This window comes from Oenanthe melanoleuca, chromosome 4 (genome assembly GCF_029582105.1).
Source record: "Oenanthe melanoleuca isolate GR-GAL-2019-014 chromosome 4, OMel1.0, whole genome shotgun sequence".
In the NCBI taxonomy this organism is placed as follows: Eukaryota; Metazoa; Chordata; class Aves; order Passeriformes; family Muscicapidae; genus Oenanthe; species Oenanthe melanoleuca.
This window is the reverse complement of record NC_079337.1, coordinates 63348847-63363036: the sequence shown is the minus strand read 5'-3', so window position 1 is coordinate 63363036 and position 14190 is coordinate 63348847. Positions and strand designations below refer to the sequence as shown.

At 37.2% G+C, this 14190-nt stretch overlaps 1 protein-coding gene across 13 annotated transcripts in view; it reads right to left on the bottom strand.

Annotated features, from left to right (window-relative positions):
• The window catches only part of CTBP1 (C-terminal binding protein 1), a 233234-nt gene that overhangs the window by 21565 nt on the left and 197479 nt on the right, over positions 1–14190 (bottom strand). For all 13 annotated transcript variants that reach the window (XM_056489049.1, XM_056489052.1, XM_056489050.1 and 10 more), the window contains 2 exons: positions 4947–5091; positions 891–1097 (listed from right to left, as the gene is read on the bottom strand). In XM_056489049.1, coding sequence (XP_056345024.1) covers positions 891–1097; positions 4947–5091 — 352 coding nt within the window. The remainder of the gene's footprint in view (positions 1–890; positions 1098–4946; positions 5092–14190) is intronic.

Here is a 14190-nt window from a genome sequence, read left to right as displayed (position 1 = left end):
ATTTAAATGAGTACTATGTAACACTAGGCTATTTTTGACTTCCAAAAGTATGAGTTCGTGGCTTGAGTTATTTGACAGCAATGTGTAACTGGAGCAGTCATTTAAATATGATGCTTTGTTGTCAAAATCATATTATTAATTCCTGTGGATGAATAGCACAGCAATTACATCCACAGTCTATCAGATCTGTGTAAGACAAGCACATGACTGAATAATTTTTATATAGAAACTGACTTGCTTGTTTTTCTTCTCTAGTTCTATAATAGACAGCAATTAATTCATCTCAAGCAAGCCAGTCCATCTGTTGGATGCTGAAAAACATTTAGGGTCACTCAGAGAGGTAAGTAGGTGATTTTATTAGGTCTGGAAACATTTCAAACTTTCTTGCATATATTCTTCCTCTCATTAGAGTCTGAAATGCAATTTCAGATCCAGCTCAATCAAATGAACACAATAACTGCTCTGCAGGATGTTACCGAAGCAAAGACTTTCTAGTTGTGTAAAGAACTGTAATAGGAAGAAAGTCCAAACAAAAGCAGATATGAAAATGGATAAGGGATAAAACATACACATGTAACTGGGCTGAAGTAGCAGGATCCTTGTCCTGGAAAAGGGAAGTGATGATGTCTCCTCTTACAAGCAGTGTGCCTGCCAGGCAATATGGTAGCAGAAAGACTTACAGAAACTCAAAGAACTGAGAGAATATCAGCAATAAAGTTTTGTGAGGAAACTGGTTATGTCTAAAGGGAAAACATTTGAGTTATGTAATCATCAGGAACGAATGCTTGACATGGAGTGAACAAACGTTCCATTTTTACAGCTCAAACCTTCACTTTTGTTTTAAGCAGCAGACAGCAAAGAGCAGGAAAGCACAAACAAAACCACCGTACCTAACCCGATAATGCCCAAGGTCTCCCCTCTGATCCGGGCAGCTCCCGACGCCACTTCCCGGATCTGCTCCACGCTCTGGACGCGCGTCCCTTCCCGCAGGGCCTGGTGCAGCCAGGTGGTTCTCCTGTACAGGTTCAGGATGTGGCACATGGTGGAATCTGCTGTTTCTTCTACGGAGGCGGCTGGCACGTTACACACGGCGATCCCTGCAAGCAGAGGGAGAGGAGGCCAGTTACCAATGTTTGCTTTCTCCCATTTAACATGGTGTTTAAAATTACAGGTATTTCAACATGTCTTGCACAAATACCAAGTTTCTGATTGTAATGGCAGGTGGAATGTCTGACATAATAGTTGACAACTATGTGCCAACTTAATCCTCTGATTTTTTTATTACTAATTATCGTGCTTTTATTTATTGCAAACTAAGGCAGATAGTAAACAGGCCACTGAAACCTCAGAAGGAAAGCACTGAAGATGTCTGATAGTTTTGAACATGAGTCTTGGTAAGCACTTTATATTTCCACTGAGCTTGATATTTTGAATAGCCAAGAGAAATCTGCCTTGCTCTCAGTGATCACAGTTTGGGTTTAATTGTGTGAGTTAGCTTTTGGGAGGGTATTTGCCCAGTAGTGGAAAGCTATCTATGTAAGCTACAAAAAAGATAAAATAATTTATAGTGACAGCAACTCTTACAAAGCCTTCATAGATGACTATTAGTAATTCTACATCATGTATAGGTAGTCATGATACAGGGAAGGACAACCTGTTACGTGTTGCACAGGGGTTTTTAGAATTACAACAAACAACATCCCAGGCCTTTCCTGGTCCCCCTCACTAAAGGGAACCCATCTAATTGTCAACAGGAAAATGCAAAATCTGCTTCTGCATGGCATGCAAAGGTAATGCCAAGTAAGTCCATGTTCCTAACAGCTGAAAAGTTACCAGCTGAAACTAGTGTAACATCCAGCAGCTTAAAGTGTTACAGACTTCCACAGAAAACTGTGGAAGATGGATTATTGATTCAAGACTCACAATAAGCCTATTTTACTTCAAAAAACAGATGAAGCAACAAGTGATTGTAATTGCATGCAAGTTATCCTATTCTGCTTTTTACCTTCCAGTATACATTAAGCAAAATGAAAAGTCGAAAAACTTTGTGTCCTTTTTGACTTGTCTCTTTTCAGTCTTTCCATGTACTGCACGTTCTCTCTCTAATCACCAACTCCCACAAATGTTTGTGTCTCAGTTCTGCTGACTGAGACAACAAACAGCACACGGTATAATTTCATGGTGGAGAAGAAAAAAAAGTGCTTTGTATCCTAAAAAACACCCAAAAAATGTTCTCACTGTGTGGGTTTTTACATAACTAAATATTCAGTAAGTCCTTAGCTAATGCCAGAGTATCTTAGGAAGCAAAGAAGAAGAATAAACATTCTCTTCAAAAACAGCATCAATAGTAATATGACAAATACTAAGCTCATATTCTATTTATCTATGTTTTACATTCAAATGCCTTTACACTGTTGCCCAGTCCTTTTTTACAGCTTTCTCTACATCACTAAAAACCAGCACACGGAACTTACAGAACTATTTTTCTTTGCTGTAGAGATAAGCCTGTCTGCTGAGTCACTGCCCTTAAAGACTTACAAGAAGATATACCAGCATCATTTGCTGGAATATTAATCTTGGCATCCTGCTAACATCAATGGTAGCAGGAAATTCACCATTTTTAAAAATGGGGAAAAAAGCTCCACTGAGAGGTAGAGGTGAAAGACTGAAAAATAACACCCTTCTTTAGTACCTCACATTAAACACCTGCATTTGTTTATGCAAAAAAAGTCTTTTTCATGGAGCAACAATGCAGGTTTTAGATGGCAATGTAAATTTAATAAATGTGTCTCCTAATAGCTGCCATCAACAAAATTATGCTTTAAAAGGAGCTTAAAGAATTACATTATGTATTTGGGAAGAAGAATAATATACCTTCTTCTCTAATAGGCTTCCTTAGGAAACTGAGGGAACAAAAGTCAGATAATTTCCCTCCTGAATGGCAGGAATTTATTTTTCCCTATTTTTCTTCAACTTTAAAAGCAGCTCATTTTTGAGAGGCAGAGACATAGCAAACCACAAAAAGCAGCAAGAGAGAGGCAAGGAAATAAAGAGACATTTCACATGGGAAAAGGCAGCACACACTCATCTCATATCCACTGATCAATGTTCCCTTCCCTTTTCCCACTACTTTCAGTGATTTGTGTACAGGTTCAATGCTGAAAGATGCAGAAACCAACAGGCATTACCTGGGCTCCCACTTCACTTGCATCCAGCTACACCCACAACTTCTATGAATTTTCTAGTCAACTATTAATAAAGTGGAGAATGAGCATGTTTTATCCAAAAAAAACATATTTTCATGCTGCGTAAGAAGATTAAAAGTGCTAATGTAAAATAATGCTTAATAGGAAAAGCTGATAACAACCCCATGTGCCAGCTCCATGAAAAATAACTCGAGAAGTTACTACAGAAGTTCAGGAATGAATGTTGGTCTAAATCTACATTTCAAAAGCAAATCAAAGCCTTTTATAAAGAGCAGATCACTCTCATATTACCTCCTTAAGACTTTTATTACTTACACTAGTTCAACACATGGAAGGCTGTTTGTCTCGGTAATATTTCATTCCATCCATTTCACCCAAATTTATTATTAAAATCAGAGATTTTACTGTAACCTTTCCATAGCATTTACTGAATTTTGACAGAGTGCACAATAATATTTTGTAAATTAAGGGATACACAAAGAGGCTGGACCCTAACTGCATAACTCAGTCTAATCACAAGACAGGAACTGAATGATGAGGAATGTGGCCATTTAGTGATACATATGAACAAAAATTTCCCAGATCTGCTGTGTACTCTATCTTGAAGAATTACATGGCTGCACTTAGGTTATAAACATGGGCTACAATCCAGCACAGAGACCTGCAGAAGAGACAGCCAGCAAACCTTCCAAGATATTCCTCTTATCAGGAATTTTCCCCACAAACTGGGATCCTGACTGAAAGGTCTGAGCCTTTCATCTGCACCTACATTTTGGCTTTTGATCTAGGACTTTACCCCAGGCCAATCTTTCCACACACACGTTTTCTGAGGCTCACAACACTGACTGTGGCACCAGTTAAAGCAGGCAAAGCACAGCCTTGCACCCTATCAGCCCTGACCTGTTCTTTTTAAACCCAGCAAGGAGTGGTTAAGGCTCTGCCACCATTACAACAGATGAGTATTTTTTTTATCATTAGTTGATAAACTGACCACACTACAGCTCCTCACTACATCAGTGGCACTATTGCTAGGACTAAGCATTGCCACTGAAATAAATGTTTCCAAGATCTTTCTAGAGCATAATGGGAAATAAACTTGGTCTCCACAATCCTGGAAAAGAAAGAAAATCTTTACTCCAAGTGGCAGGTTGACCTTTAGATAACAGGTAGGAGATAGTTTAACCTAAAGTAAGAAAAGTACAGATCACATTCAGTGAAACATCAAGAACCATCTCTTCATAGTTCCATTAGCTGAATTTATTCTGAAAAAGCAACAGCTGATTCTCCTATAAAATCAGTATTTCTATTTTATGAAGTGGTTTAGTACTAAATCTCATGCATCATAAATAAGTCTCAGACAGTTGATAATGATCTCATTTTTTATTCAAACAGAAGTAGTAAGCCACAGTGATGGAATTATATTTTGTAATTGGATTACAGCAGTAGTAGTTAAAATATACAATTGGGGTAAAAAATAAAGAGATGAAAAATTACGGCCTCACTCCTTGGGTTTATATTGAGCAGGCAGATTACCATCCTGCCACAAAGCTGTTAATATTACCACTTAATTAACTAATGCTAGTATCTCCATAATGAGTTTTATACTCTGATGGGAAAATTATACAGCTTACATATGATGCTAGTATAAAATACACAGAAGACATTAATACAAAGAGTTAGATGCTATCAGATTGTTGGAGGCAAGTATAAGATGCAAAATAAAGTCTGTAATAGCCATACCTAAATCTCCAGCAGATTTGATGTCAATATTATCAAAACCGCTGCCAATTCGGACAATTATTCGAAGTGCTTTAAATTTCTCCAGGTCTTCTCGAGTTAAAGTTATAGTGTGATACATCAGTGCACCCACTGCTTCATTTAGTACCTATAAATAAAATAGAAGAAAAAATATTTATTTTATTTTTTTCTTTCACAGAATCTCAGCTTAATCTCATCACATATTTTCAAGTATAAATGACAGTAAAAGCGTGAAATACTGATTCAGGGTCTTTTTTAAAGGTTATTTCTCCAAATATTTCCCATCTTCTTGGTAAGTCTTTTTCACCTGAAGTCTCCATTCTAGCATGATGGGATCAGCTTCAAAAGAACTAAGTGATCTATACTTGTGTTCTTAATAACAGGGAAAACTCTCCTCATTCCCCAGGAAATGCTCTGCAATGCTGACCTCAAGTACAAGCGCCACTGGACTGCATCTGCACACACAGAAGCAGCTCAACATGGGAGCAAACACTCCCCACAAACAGAGAGTATTTCATGCTCAGGCAGCTGACATTCAGCTTTGAATGGAGTTACAGAGCAGGTTCTCTTCACAAACACAGTCGTACAGGCATTCACTGCCCTATTAAGCCACCTGATACCTGAACAGAAAACATTCAGTGATCACAAACTCCTTTGACAACAGAGACTGAAATCGGTCAATTCACACAGAGGAACAGAATTGTTTGCCCCTCAGTTTACTGACACTGCAAAGAAGCTCTCACTGATGGAAAACTGGATGTCACATAAATTGGTGTTAACTGAGATGCCAAACTTGACATTATCCAGGAAAACCCAAAGCTTCTGAGAAACAAGAAAATGCATGAAAGCAAAAATGCTGCAGAAAAACCCCCCAAACTTGTGAGAGCACTAAAAAAGGCAAAAATAAAAGATAGTAAGAAGCCCTTGACAAGTTAAATTATGTTAGAGTGCATCCAACCTACTCAAGAGCACTTAAGATGAAGGGGTGTGGAGTAGGGAGAGGGAGAAGGGAGCCAGACATGCCCAGCAGTTTTGAATTCTGTTACCAAACAGTGACACTGCACCCCACACAGCTGATATAAATTTATTTTTCAGATAGCAGAGAGCATTTTCCTCTTTATCTGCAAATTGCACAATTTTACTTCTTCAAAACACTTCCCTGTGCTTGTGCCTTCAATGCACTAATATCCTAATCGCTCTACAAGACACAAAACATGCACGAATCATTTCAGTAGCTAAGGCAGCTCTAATGACTTCAAGAGATTCCTATGACACACTTCACATAAAAGTTCTGCAGAGGATCTAAATTTCTTATTCAACAGACTTTTGGGTCTGGTACATGTACAGATTCTGTCAGCTGAATTATTTCTGTTCATATGAGCATTTCCTAGTGTACTGCAAGGTCAGTAAAAATAATCAACATACATAATTTTAAAAAACTTGTAGCAAAGCAGAGTCTTGCACACAGAGGATAATAATTGCTGGAACCCAGGATCTGCAGCAGTGTTTAAAAATACATAAAGAGAAAATTTAAAGGAAAATAAGGATCAAACTCCATAAAATTGAAAGAAAAGCACTTATTACTGAATACTCCACAAAATTATTTATGCTATTTCAACATGTGTTTCTGGACTGAGAACTTCAGTTCTAATTCAAATAAAGACCAGATTCCTTTGAGCAGAATTTGCATTTCCTAGTAAGAACTGCAAAAAAAATTAAAAATTACACATCCTTCAAGAATGCAGCTACAACATAATTCAAAGACCAGCTGTAGGCTCTGATCTTATAAAATGATTACACACACACAAAACTCCTTAATTTTAATGGTGCAAACAATTCCTTTGGAGATTACATCCAGCAGCTCCCAATCAGAAAGAGTGCACTCATCAGAATGTGTTACCTTGAGCAGGGTTAATAAAAACCCAACACAGTTTATTGGGTTTGCTTCTCTGGTGACCTTACAGCTGGCATGGACCAAGCCTGATGTACCCTACACAAGAAACAGTCCCTCTTAGGATCAGAGAGCCCACCTAAAGTTCCCTTAGGTTATTTTTGCTCCCACTAGAGACTGAAATAAAATTGTTCAAGGATCTATCAACCTCAGTGATGTGGAAATTTGTTCTAATTCAGTTGCAGCACTTGTTACTTCAAGCCTCTAGGTCAAGTCATGATACCCTGGTTGTCTCTAGCAAGCCACATCCTCTATTTTGTGTTGTATCATTCACTTTCCCCTGCCTCTCCCAAGGCTGCTCTGGTGCTGTAGGAGAAAACATTATCTGTGCAGGTGTCAGATGAGCCAAAACTGAAAAAGCTTAAAAGTTCCAGGGACAATCCCCTAAGGCTCTGTGACAGCCAGTGCCTCCTCTCCCAGACTGGAAAAGGCCAGTGGTGGGTGCATTTTGGGGATGCAGAGCTGCCACTGCTTTAAGGACTGCATCCAGCAAGGGTTAAAGCACAGCTGAACTGGCTCAGACATTTGTGTTTTAATATCACAGTGATTTACTTTGGGAAGCAGATTTTCATTTCATAATCATGCATATTTTATTAACTCAGCCAGTCAAGACTGGCATTTGGACTCTAAGAGCACTGGTGTGGACCCATTACAACACATTTTTTTGGGCCCATCTAGATTATTCCTTGGCACTAGGAAGAGACAGACAAGTACTGGAAAGCTTTGGAATGTGTTCAATAAAAGAGAAAATATTTCCTAGCTATAGCTTAATGCTGACACTAGCCATTTCCACAGGCAGTTATTTACCCATCACATGGGATATGGAACAAGCAAATGCAAGTGACAAATCTTTTAGAATTTCTTCTTAGTGGCTGAGCCTCTCCTAGGATTATGGGCTAGTTAGCAAGGAAATCCACTGCTAAAAATGTAATACCCTGCAAGTGTGTTTTATCACATTAATTTGATAATTTAATTATGTTACTGCTTTTTGCTACTGAACATGTGACCGAAATACCCCAAAAAGGCAGAAAATAAGAGCAGAAAATCTGAAGTAAGAAACATTCAGCATTGGTCATTGTCAATAGAGCCACTTAGATTAGAAAACAGTGAAAGTTTCTGTATTTTGGAATTACTTGCATAAATTATATTCTCACTCATTACATATATTAAATACATACAAGGAAGTTTGACAAGTTTTTCAATGAGTAAAATCAAAACTTGACCTAAATCTGAATATAACACATGAAACTGATATCCAGCATAAATACCAACAATTCCAGAAAATGAAATCATCTTCAGAAAAAAGTACCTGTGCATACAAGTAATTCACTGATGATTTAACAGAAGAGATGGATGCATTGAGAAAAACAGGGAAAAAGTGATTTTCTCCATCATCTTCCATAATGAACTTGATGGGATTTTTAACAAATTCAAGAACAATTTTATTACAAGGAGATCAAACCTGTGAGTGAGATAGAAGGCAAGGCAGAAATTCCTGACACTGCAACCACCTGTGCTCTCTGGGAAGAAAGGATCCGAGGCAAAAGCTGAAACATGGGACATGAGTTGGCTTCCTTCTGTTACCAAGTGATTATGTAGCTCCCCTGCCTGATTTCTATGCCTTCAGACTTCCTTCCAGGTGAAACTACAGCTCACTGCTGAAAGTCTTTTTCATTCCCTATTCCATGAGCTGATAGCTTTTCCCATCACAGCAACTTGGACAGGTCTTTCTGCTGCTCTTCAACCTCAAAATGATTACTCTGCTTGCACAACATGCCAGGTCACCAAGGCTCTTAGGGAACAGATGACACAGTAGGAGGAGACATTTATGTTTCCAAGAATTTAACAGATCCTGAGTACTGATTACTCAAGGTTGAAATCCTTCTAAATGTTTTTGCATCTATACTTCCCCCCCTTTCTTTCAGCACCACACTGTTTTAGCCATTATGCCAAACATCACACACATCTCATTATTTGGGGAAACACTCTGCGCATCTTGCTTAGTTTTACAAAAATATGTAACATGCAAAAAAATGTATAACACATAAATTACAATATACATAACATCAGTTCTTACTAAACAGCAAGGCCTCCTTTTCTTGGAGCATTTCAAGACACTTCTAGATGTGACTATGAGAAGCTGATCCCAGACACTCATGGATCAAATCCAGAACACAAAAACATAACACAGTATATAAAATGGCAAACTACTTCACTGCAGAGACAAAAAAAATTATAAATTACAAGTTGAATATGACAAGGTATTCATCTTAAAAACAAAAATCTTCACTAGAAAGTGCTGCATTTAATCCAGTTCTAGCAACTACAAAGTGTTGCATTTCTTGGACTTGAAGTTTGATGTGTCATCTCTAAAAAAAAAATATGTTCCAGTGTCACCAACAGACTTGAGATATTTTGCACATTTGGGTGGAACAAATGTACTTCACCAAAACTGAGTAGGCCTTGCCTTATTTAACTTGCAAAAAGCAGTTGCACGTTCAATTTGTAACCAATAGTCTGTCACATGGGGAAGGCTGCAGAGACTCAGAGCTGCTCTCAAAGCCTCCCTACAACACCACAAAGGGTCCATGTGGAACCAACACCATTAAAGCTAAAAAAAGCCAGTGTGCTCAAGTGGTATTTAGTGGCTCTCCAAAGCTCTGTTATATTGTGTTGCTTTTTACAAGCTCTTGCTTCTCTTTACAAGCTCTCAGCTCCCTGTTAGGTTCCTATGATCCATGGTGCTGTCAGTAACCCACCTATTTAATATAAACTTTATTCAGCCAGGATACTCTCTAGTGAGGACCCTAAACATTAATATTTAAGTTTATACTGTCCATAAATACAAGTATAAATATTTTACACAAACATAAACAAAACTTACTTGCAGGCTCCTGAAAACACACTCTCTAAAAGCCTATATATCCATACACTATATAAACTACATATATATACATGTGATATATATATATATATATATATGTTAGTATATTTCTAGTCTTCTAAAAATTAACATTAAAAAATAGATACATACCAATAGACCCACGACTACATAAATAACCTCTATAGTCTATATACAACTTCCCTTTAAATACTACATTGAAGCCAGTCTTTCCAAACCAGGAATTTACTGACCATTACATGCAGTTTTAATTATAGAAGACAGTTTGAGAATAAAGACTCTGAAAACGTTTTTACTAAATAAAAGGATTCAATGAAAAAATCTTTAAGTTCTGTGTGTTACTCTGTCTATTATTGGCTGAATTTTGTCTTATAAGGTTGAATTCAGGTCAAATCTATTACAGTGGATTGAACATCTATACCAAAGGATATTATGGAGTTATGGAAGTCACTGGTGACAACTCAACCCAGTTTTTTCCAAAATCTTTCATAAGGAGTCTGATCCAAAGCTCACCCAGTTTCAGTATATTTACAAGGTTTTGGATCAGTGCTGAGGTGACAACTTATTCCCAAACAGACATTATTGTTTAGAACAAGGCTGTTTCCTTTCAATCTGTGTTCTTTGAGAATTTAAATCTGATGGAAAACTAAAATGCTTCAACTGCATCATGAATATAAACAGCACTGATGGTGTAAACACAAGCTTTACTGCTAAACAAAGAACTGGAAGCTTGAAAAATTCTCACTTAACCATTGCTGTAACAGGGAGAAATCAAAGAGCTCAACAACAGCACCATTCTGAATTGTGTCTACATTTAATTCTTATGTAAAAAGTTGAACAGGAAGTTAAGCTTTAATTTTTTTAAACTTGAAACTACAAATATGAAAATGTAGTATCCCTTTGAAAATTATTTTATGTGGTGCTCAGAAAACAGGAGTCGAAGGATCTGACACATTCTACCCAATCTCTGCTAAAGCTGGGGCACAGGTTTACCCAACAGACTCTTCCAACCTCCATCCAAGGACTACTCACTGCTCTCATCAGGGTTCTGGTCATTTGGGTAAAGGCTTGAAGCTGTAAACTCAGTCAACCACACACTTTATTCTTCTACCTGATTTGCAATAAGATGTAGGAAAGCACATAATTACAGAAAAAAGAGAATGAAAAAACATACTCAGCTTCAAATAAACTATTGGCTTCTTTCCACCCTGTACATTTTGTTTTAAAGACCATTTCTAATCAGCTGTGCTTCCTGTCTTTTCATCTGGCTTTGCAAGAATCACTATTTTGTCTCCCCTTGGTTGAGATGCCTATTACCAGCTCTTGCACATTGTTTACATTTATCCCTCTCAATCTACCCAGCACTTCCATGTTACAGAACACACAGCAAAGGTCAGGAAGCCCAAAAAGCAAAGAACATGAACTTGAAAAAATCTTGGGCAACATAAAGACCTCAAGGGTGTGCTTGAGTCTGTTGTGCCTTTAAAGGTACAGAAGTGGAAAAGAGCAGCAATATTGCAGGAATCAGAGTGCTGGGTAGGCTGCCAAGGAGCCAGGAAAAGCAGTAAACTGTGAATGGCACTGAAATGAAAAGGGATTGGGAAAAAGAGGCAAACAGACAACTGAGCAGGAGATAGAGAAAAAAGGAAGTTGACCTGGAATGAGGATGGAAGCAAGCTAAGTGTTCTTAAATAATTTTTTTTGGATGAACAACTGTATTTTTGGCAGAACAAACCAAAACACTTGGAAGCAGTCTTAGATAGTTATTGAGAGAACGTATTTACACATAATTAATTGAAAAATAAAAGCCAATTTAAGCACAGGGAGTAACTTGTACAAACAGTAATGCAATCTCCAATGAGAAATTTAACCACTAAAATCTTAAAATATTTTTACCCTAAATGACAGAAGTTTTCTGATAGGATGCAATGAACCGAACTCCCAGTTATGCCATGATAAGAATTTGACAAATGCAATGCTCAACTTCACACAGCCATATGCAACATCTACAACAAAACAGAACTTAAGGGTTAAGGCATAAAAACATCTATTGCAGACTGGCTTGCAAAAAAACCTGCTTTTTCTAGGGAGAATGGGAAACAAAGAGACAAACCAAAAACCAGCAGAACCTTAGACATGAATAAATATTTGAAATAACTTTGTAGTTAGAGGACATTTATTACACTTCTTCAAAATGTTGGGTCACTTCCAGTAAATGTCACTATTCAAGCACTGGCAGCCTGATTTTTCAGAAGGAGGGAAATGTATCTTTACCATCCATGTCTCTTTCCAAAGCAGGGGAACCGGGAGCAAATGCCTTGACCTGAGATGAAACATAGTTCTACTACATGTTATTATTAATTTGCAACTTTACAACTTGTTACTTATTTTCTACAGTTTAATATCCTCAGCCTCACAATAAAAAGTGACAAATAAACTCTTGGCTAGAAGGAATTGCTACAGCACTGCAACTCAGTTACCCAGTTGGAGAAAACTTTCTTGAATGAGCACACAGAGTAAGGTATTTGCTAAAATCTTGCTTTTGACCCTGCACACAAATGGCATTCAAATTCTCGCTTCTTTTCCACCTTTCTGTGTTAAAATCTCTCAACCTGCTTGCTCCTCTATGAAATACTTAGGCTTGTACTTTGCTGTATCACAAGCTATGACAAATTCCCCTTTCCATTCTTATTTCCTTAAACTGAAAACACAGTATTTTAAAGCACTGTCTTGTCCCTGAAACTCTCATGAGCAGCAGAAATCCCTTCTGCAGGTTCCAAGACTCTGACTCCTCACATCCCTGTGTTCAAGGCTCCACAGCTGTGCAAGCTGAGTTAATAGAGGTTTTTACTTTCTCAGAACATCCTTCTGCTTTCACTCCTTTCCTCCCCATCTGATTCTTGGTTCATGCCTTTCCCCCCCATCATACCACCACGTACCTGAGTATCAAACAATGTCCATCACCTTCCAAAGCCCCTAGCCTGTGCCTTGCTCCCTGCAACTTCACATGAAATGTATCTGCATCTGCTAGCCTATTCATTCAGTAGCTCTTCTTAATATCTGCTACCAAAATCTGTACTTCAAGTAACAGAGCAACATCATTTAGTTTGGCCACAAATGTGAATTCATAAATACATGAACATTTTTGATCCTGTTTTTAATGTGCAACTCTTAATTTTAAAACTTTTTGTGAAAACGTTTAGTAAAGCATCATTCCCAAATAATGTATTATTCAAACAGTACTAAAATACAAATATTCCTTTAAAGATAGGTGAAAAATTGTCATTTTTCACTGCAGATAAAGTGAAAACTCTTCACACAGAAGTGGACAGTGCTTAACACTTCATAAAACTGATCTCTCAGTCCATGTTAAAGGAATACAAGAGTATGATAGTGAATTTAAGTTAGTGACTTTTGTTGTAAAAACTCATTACCTTGCAGATCCAAATGATTTAGGAAGTCTCATCCTTTAGACAAGCAAAATCTGTATTACGGCACTGTACTGATAGGTAGTGAAAATGTATTTTCCTGATGTATTACTGAGATAATTGAGAATTATTTTTGTAAAATAAAAAGCAAAGGATGCAACCTTTACTGTAATCCCCTCAATACAGCAGTGTTGTAAAGACCAGCAACAGATTACTTATGTCACTTATCAGTTATTCAAATACTTTTCCAAATCTGCAGCTGAGAGACACACAATGTCAGGATCTGAAAAGTTCATTTATTACACACCACTGCTAACAGAAAATATTCACTGCTTTTATGCAAGGCATTCATGGAACGCAGGAATCCTCCAGTCTTGATGCACCAGAAGTAAATGATGTTGATTTTAGTAAGCAAATCATAAAACTATACATTGGTGTAGTAGCCAACACTAGAGTGTTCACCTGAAGAACAGACTGCTCTTATCTACTAATAAAACTAAAACAGCATTTACATTACTTATTCTTCATGTGTCATTTAGTGCTTGTAAATGGAATCCATGTATTAACTCCTAACAGTGGTGTGAAATAAGAAAACAGTAAAAAAAAGCAACTTCTCAACATGATTAAAAAGAAATATATAGGAAAAAGGCCTTCTATCATATTTTAATTCTTGATATATAATAAAATAAAAAGGAATTGAGAAAAAAAGCTTGAGTTTCCTCTAAATTAAAAACCCCATATATTTTCTTTGAACTTATCAATGAAGTTTTATTTTATTAAAAATCACAGCAAACATTATCTCTGCAGATCCATTATGAATAAAGACCAAGAAGTTTTCAATTCCTGTCACGTGTTCTCAAGTTAGGATGATATTCATCACATTTTCCACGCAAAATTTGGGTTGGCATTTCTTTTAAAACTCTTCTGCAGTGACAATTTTCAGTG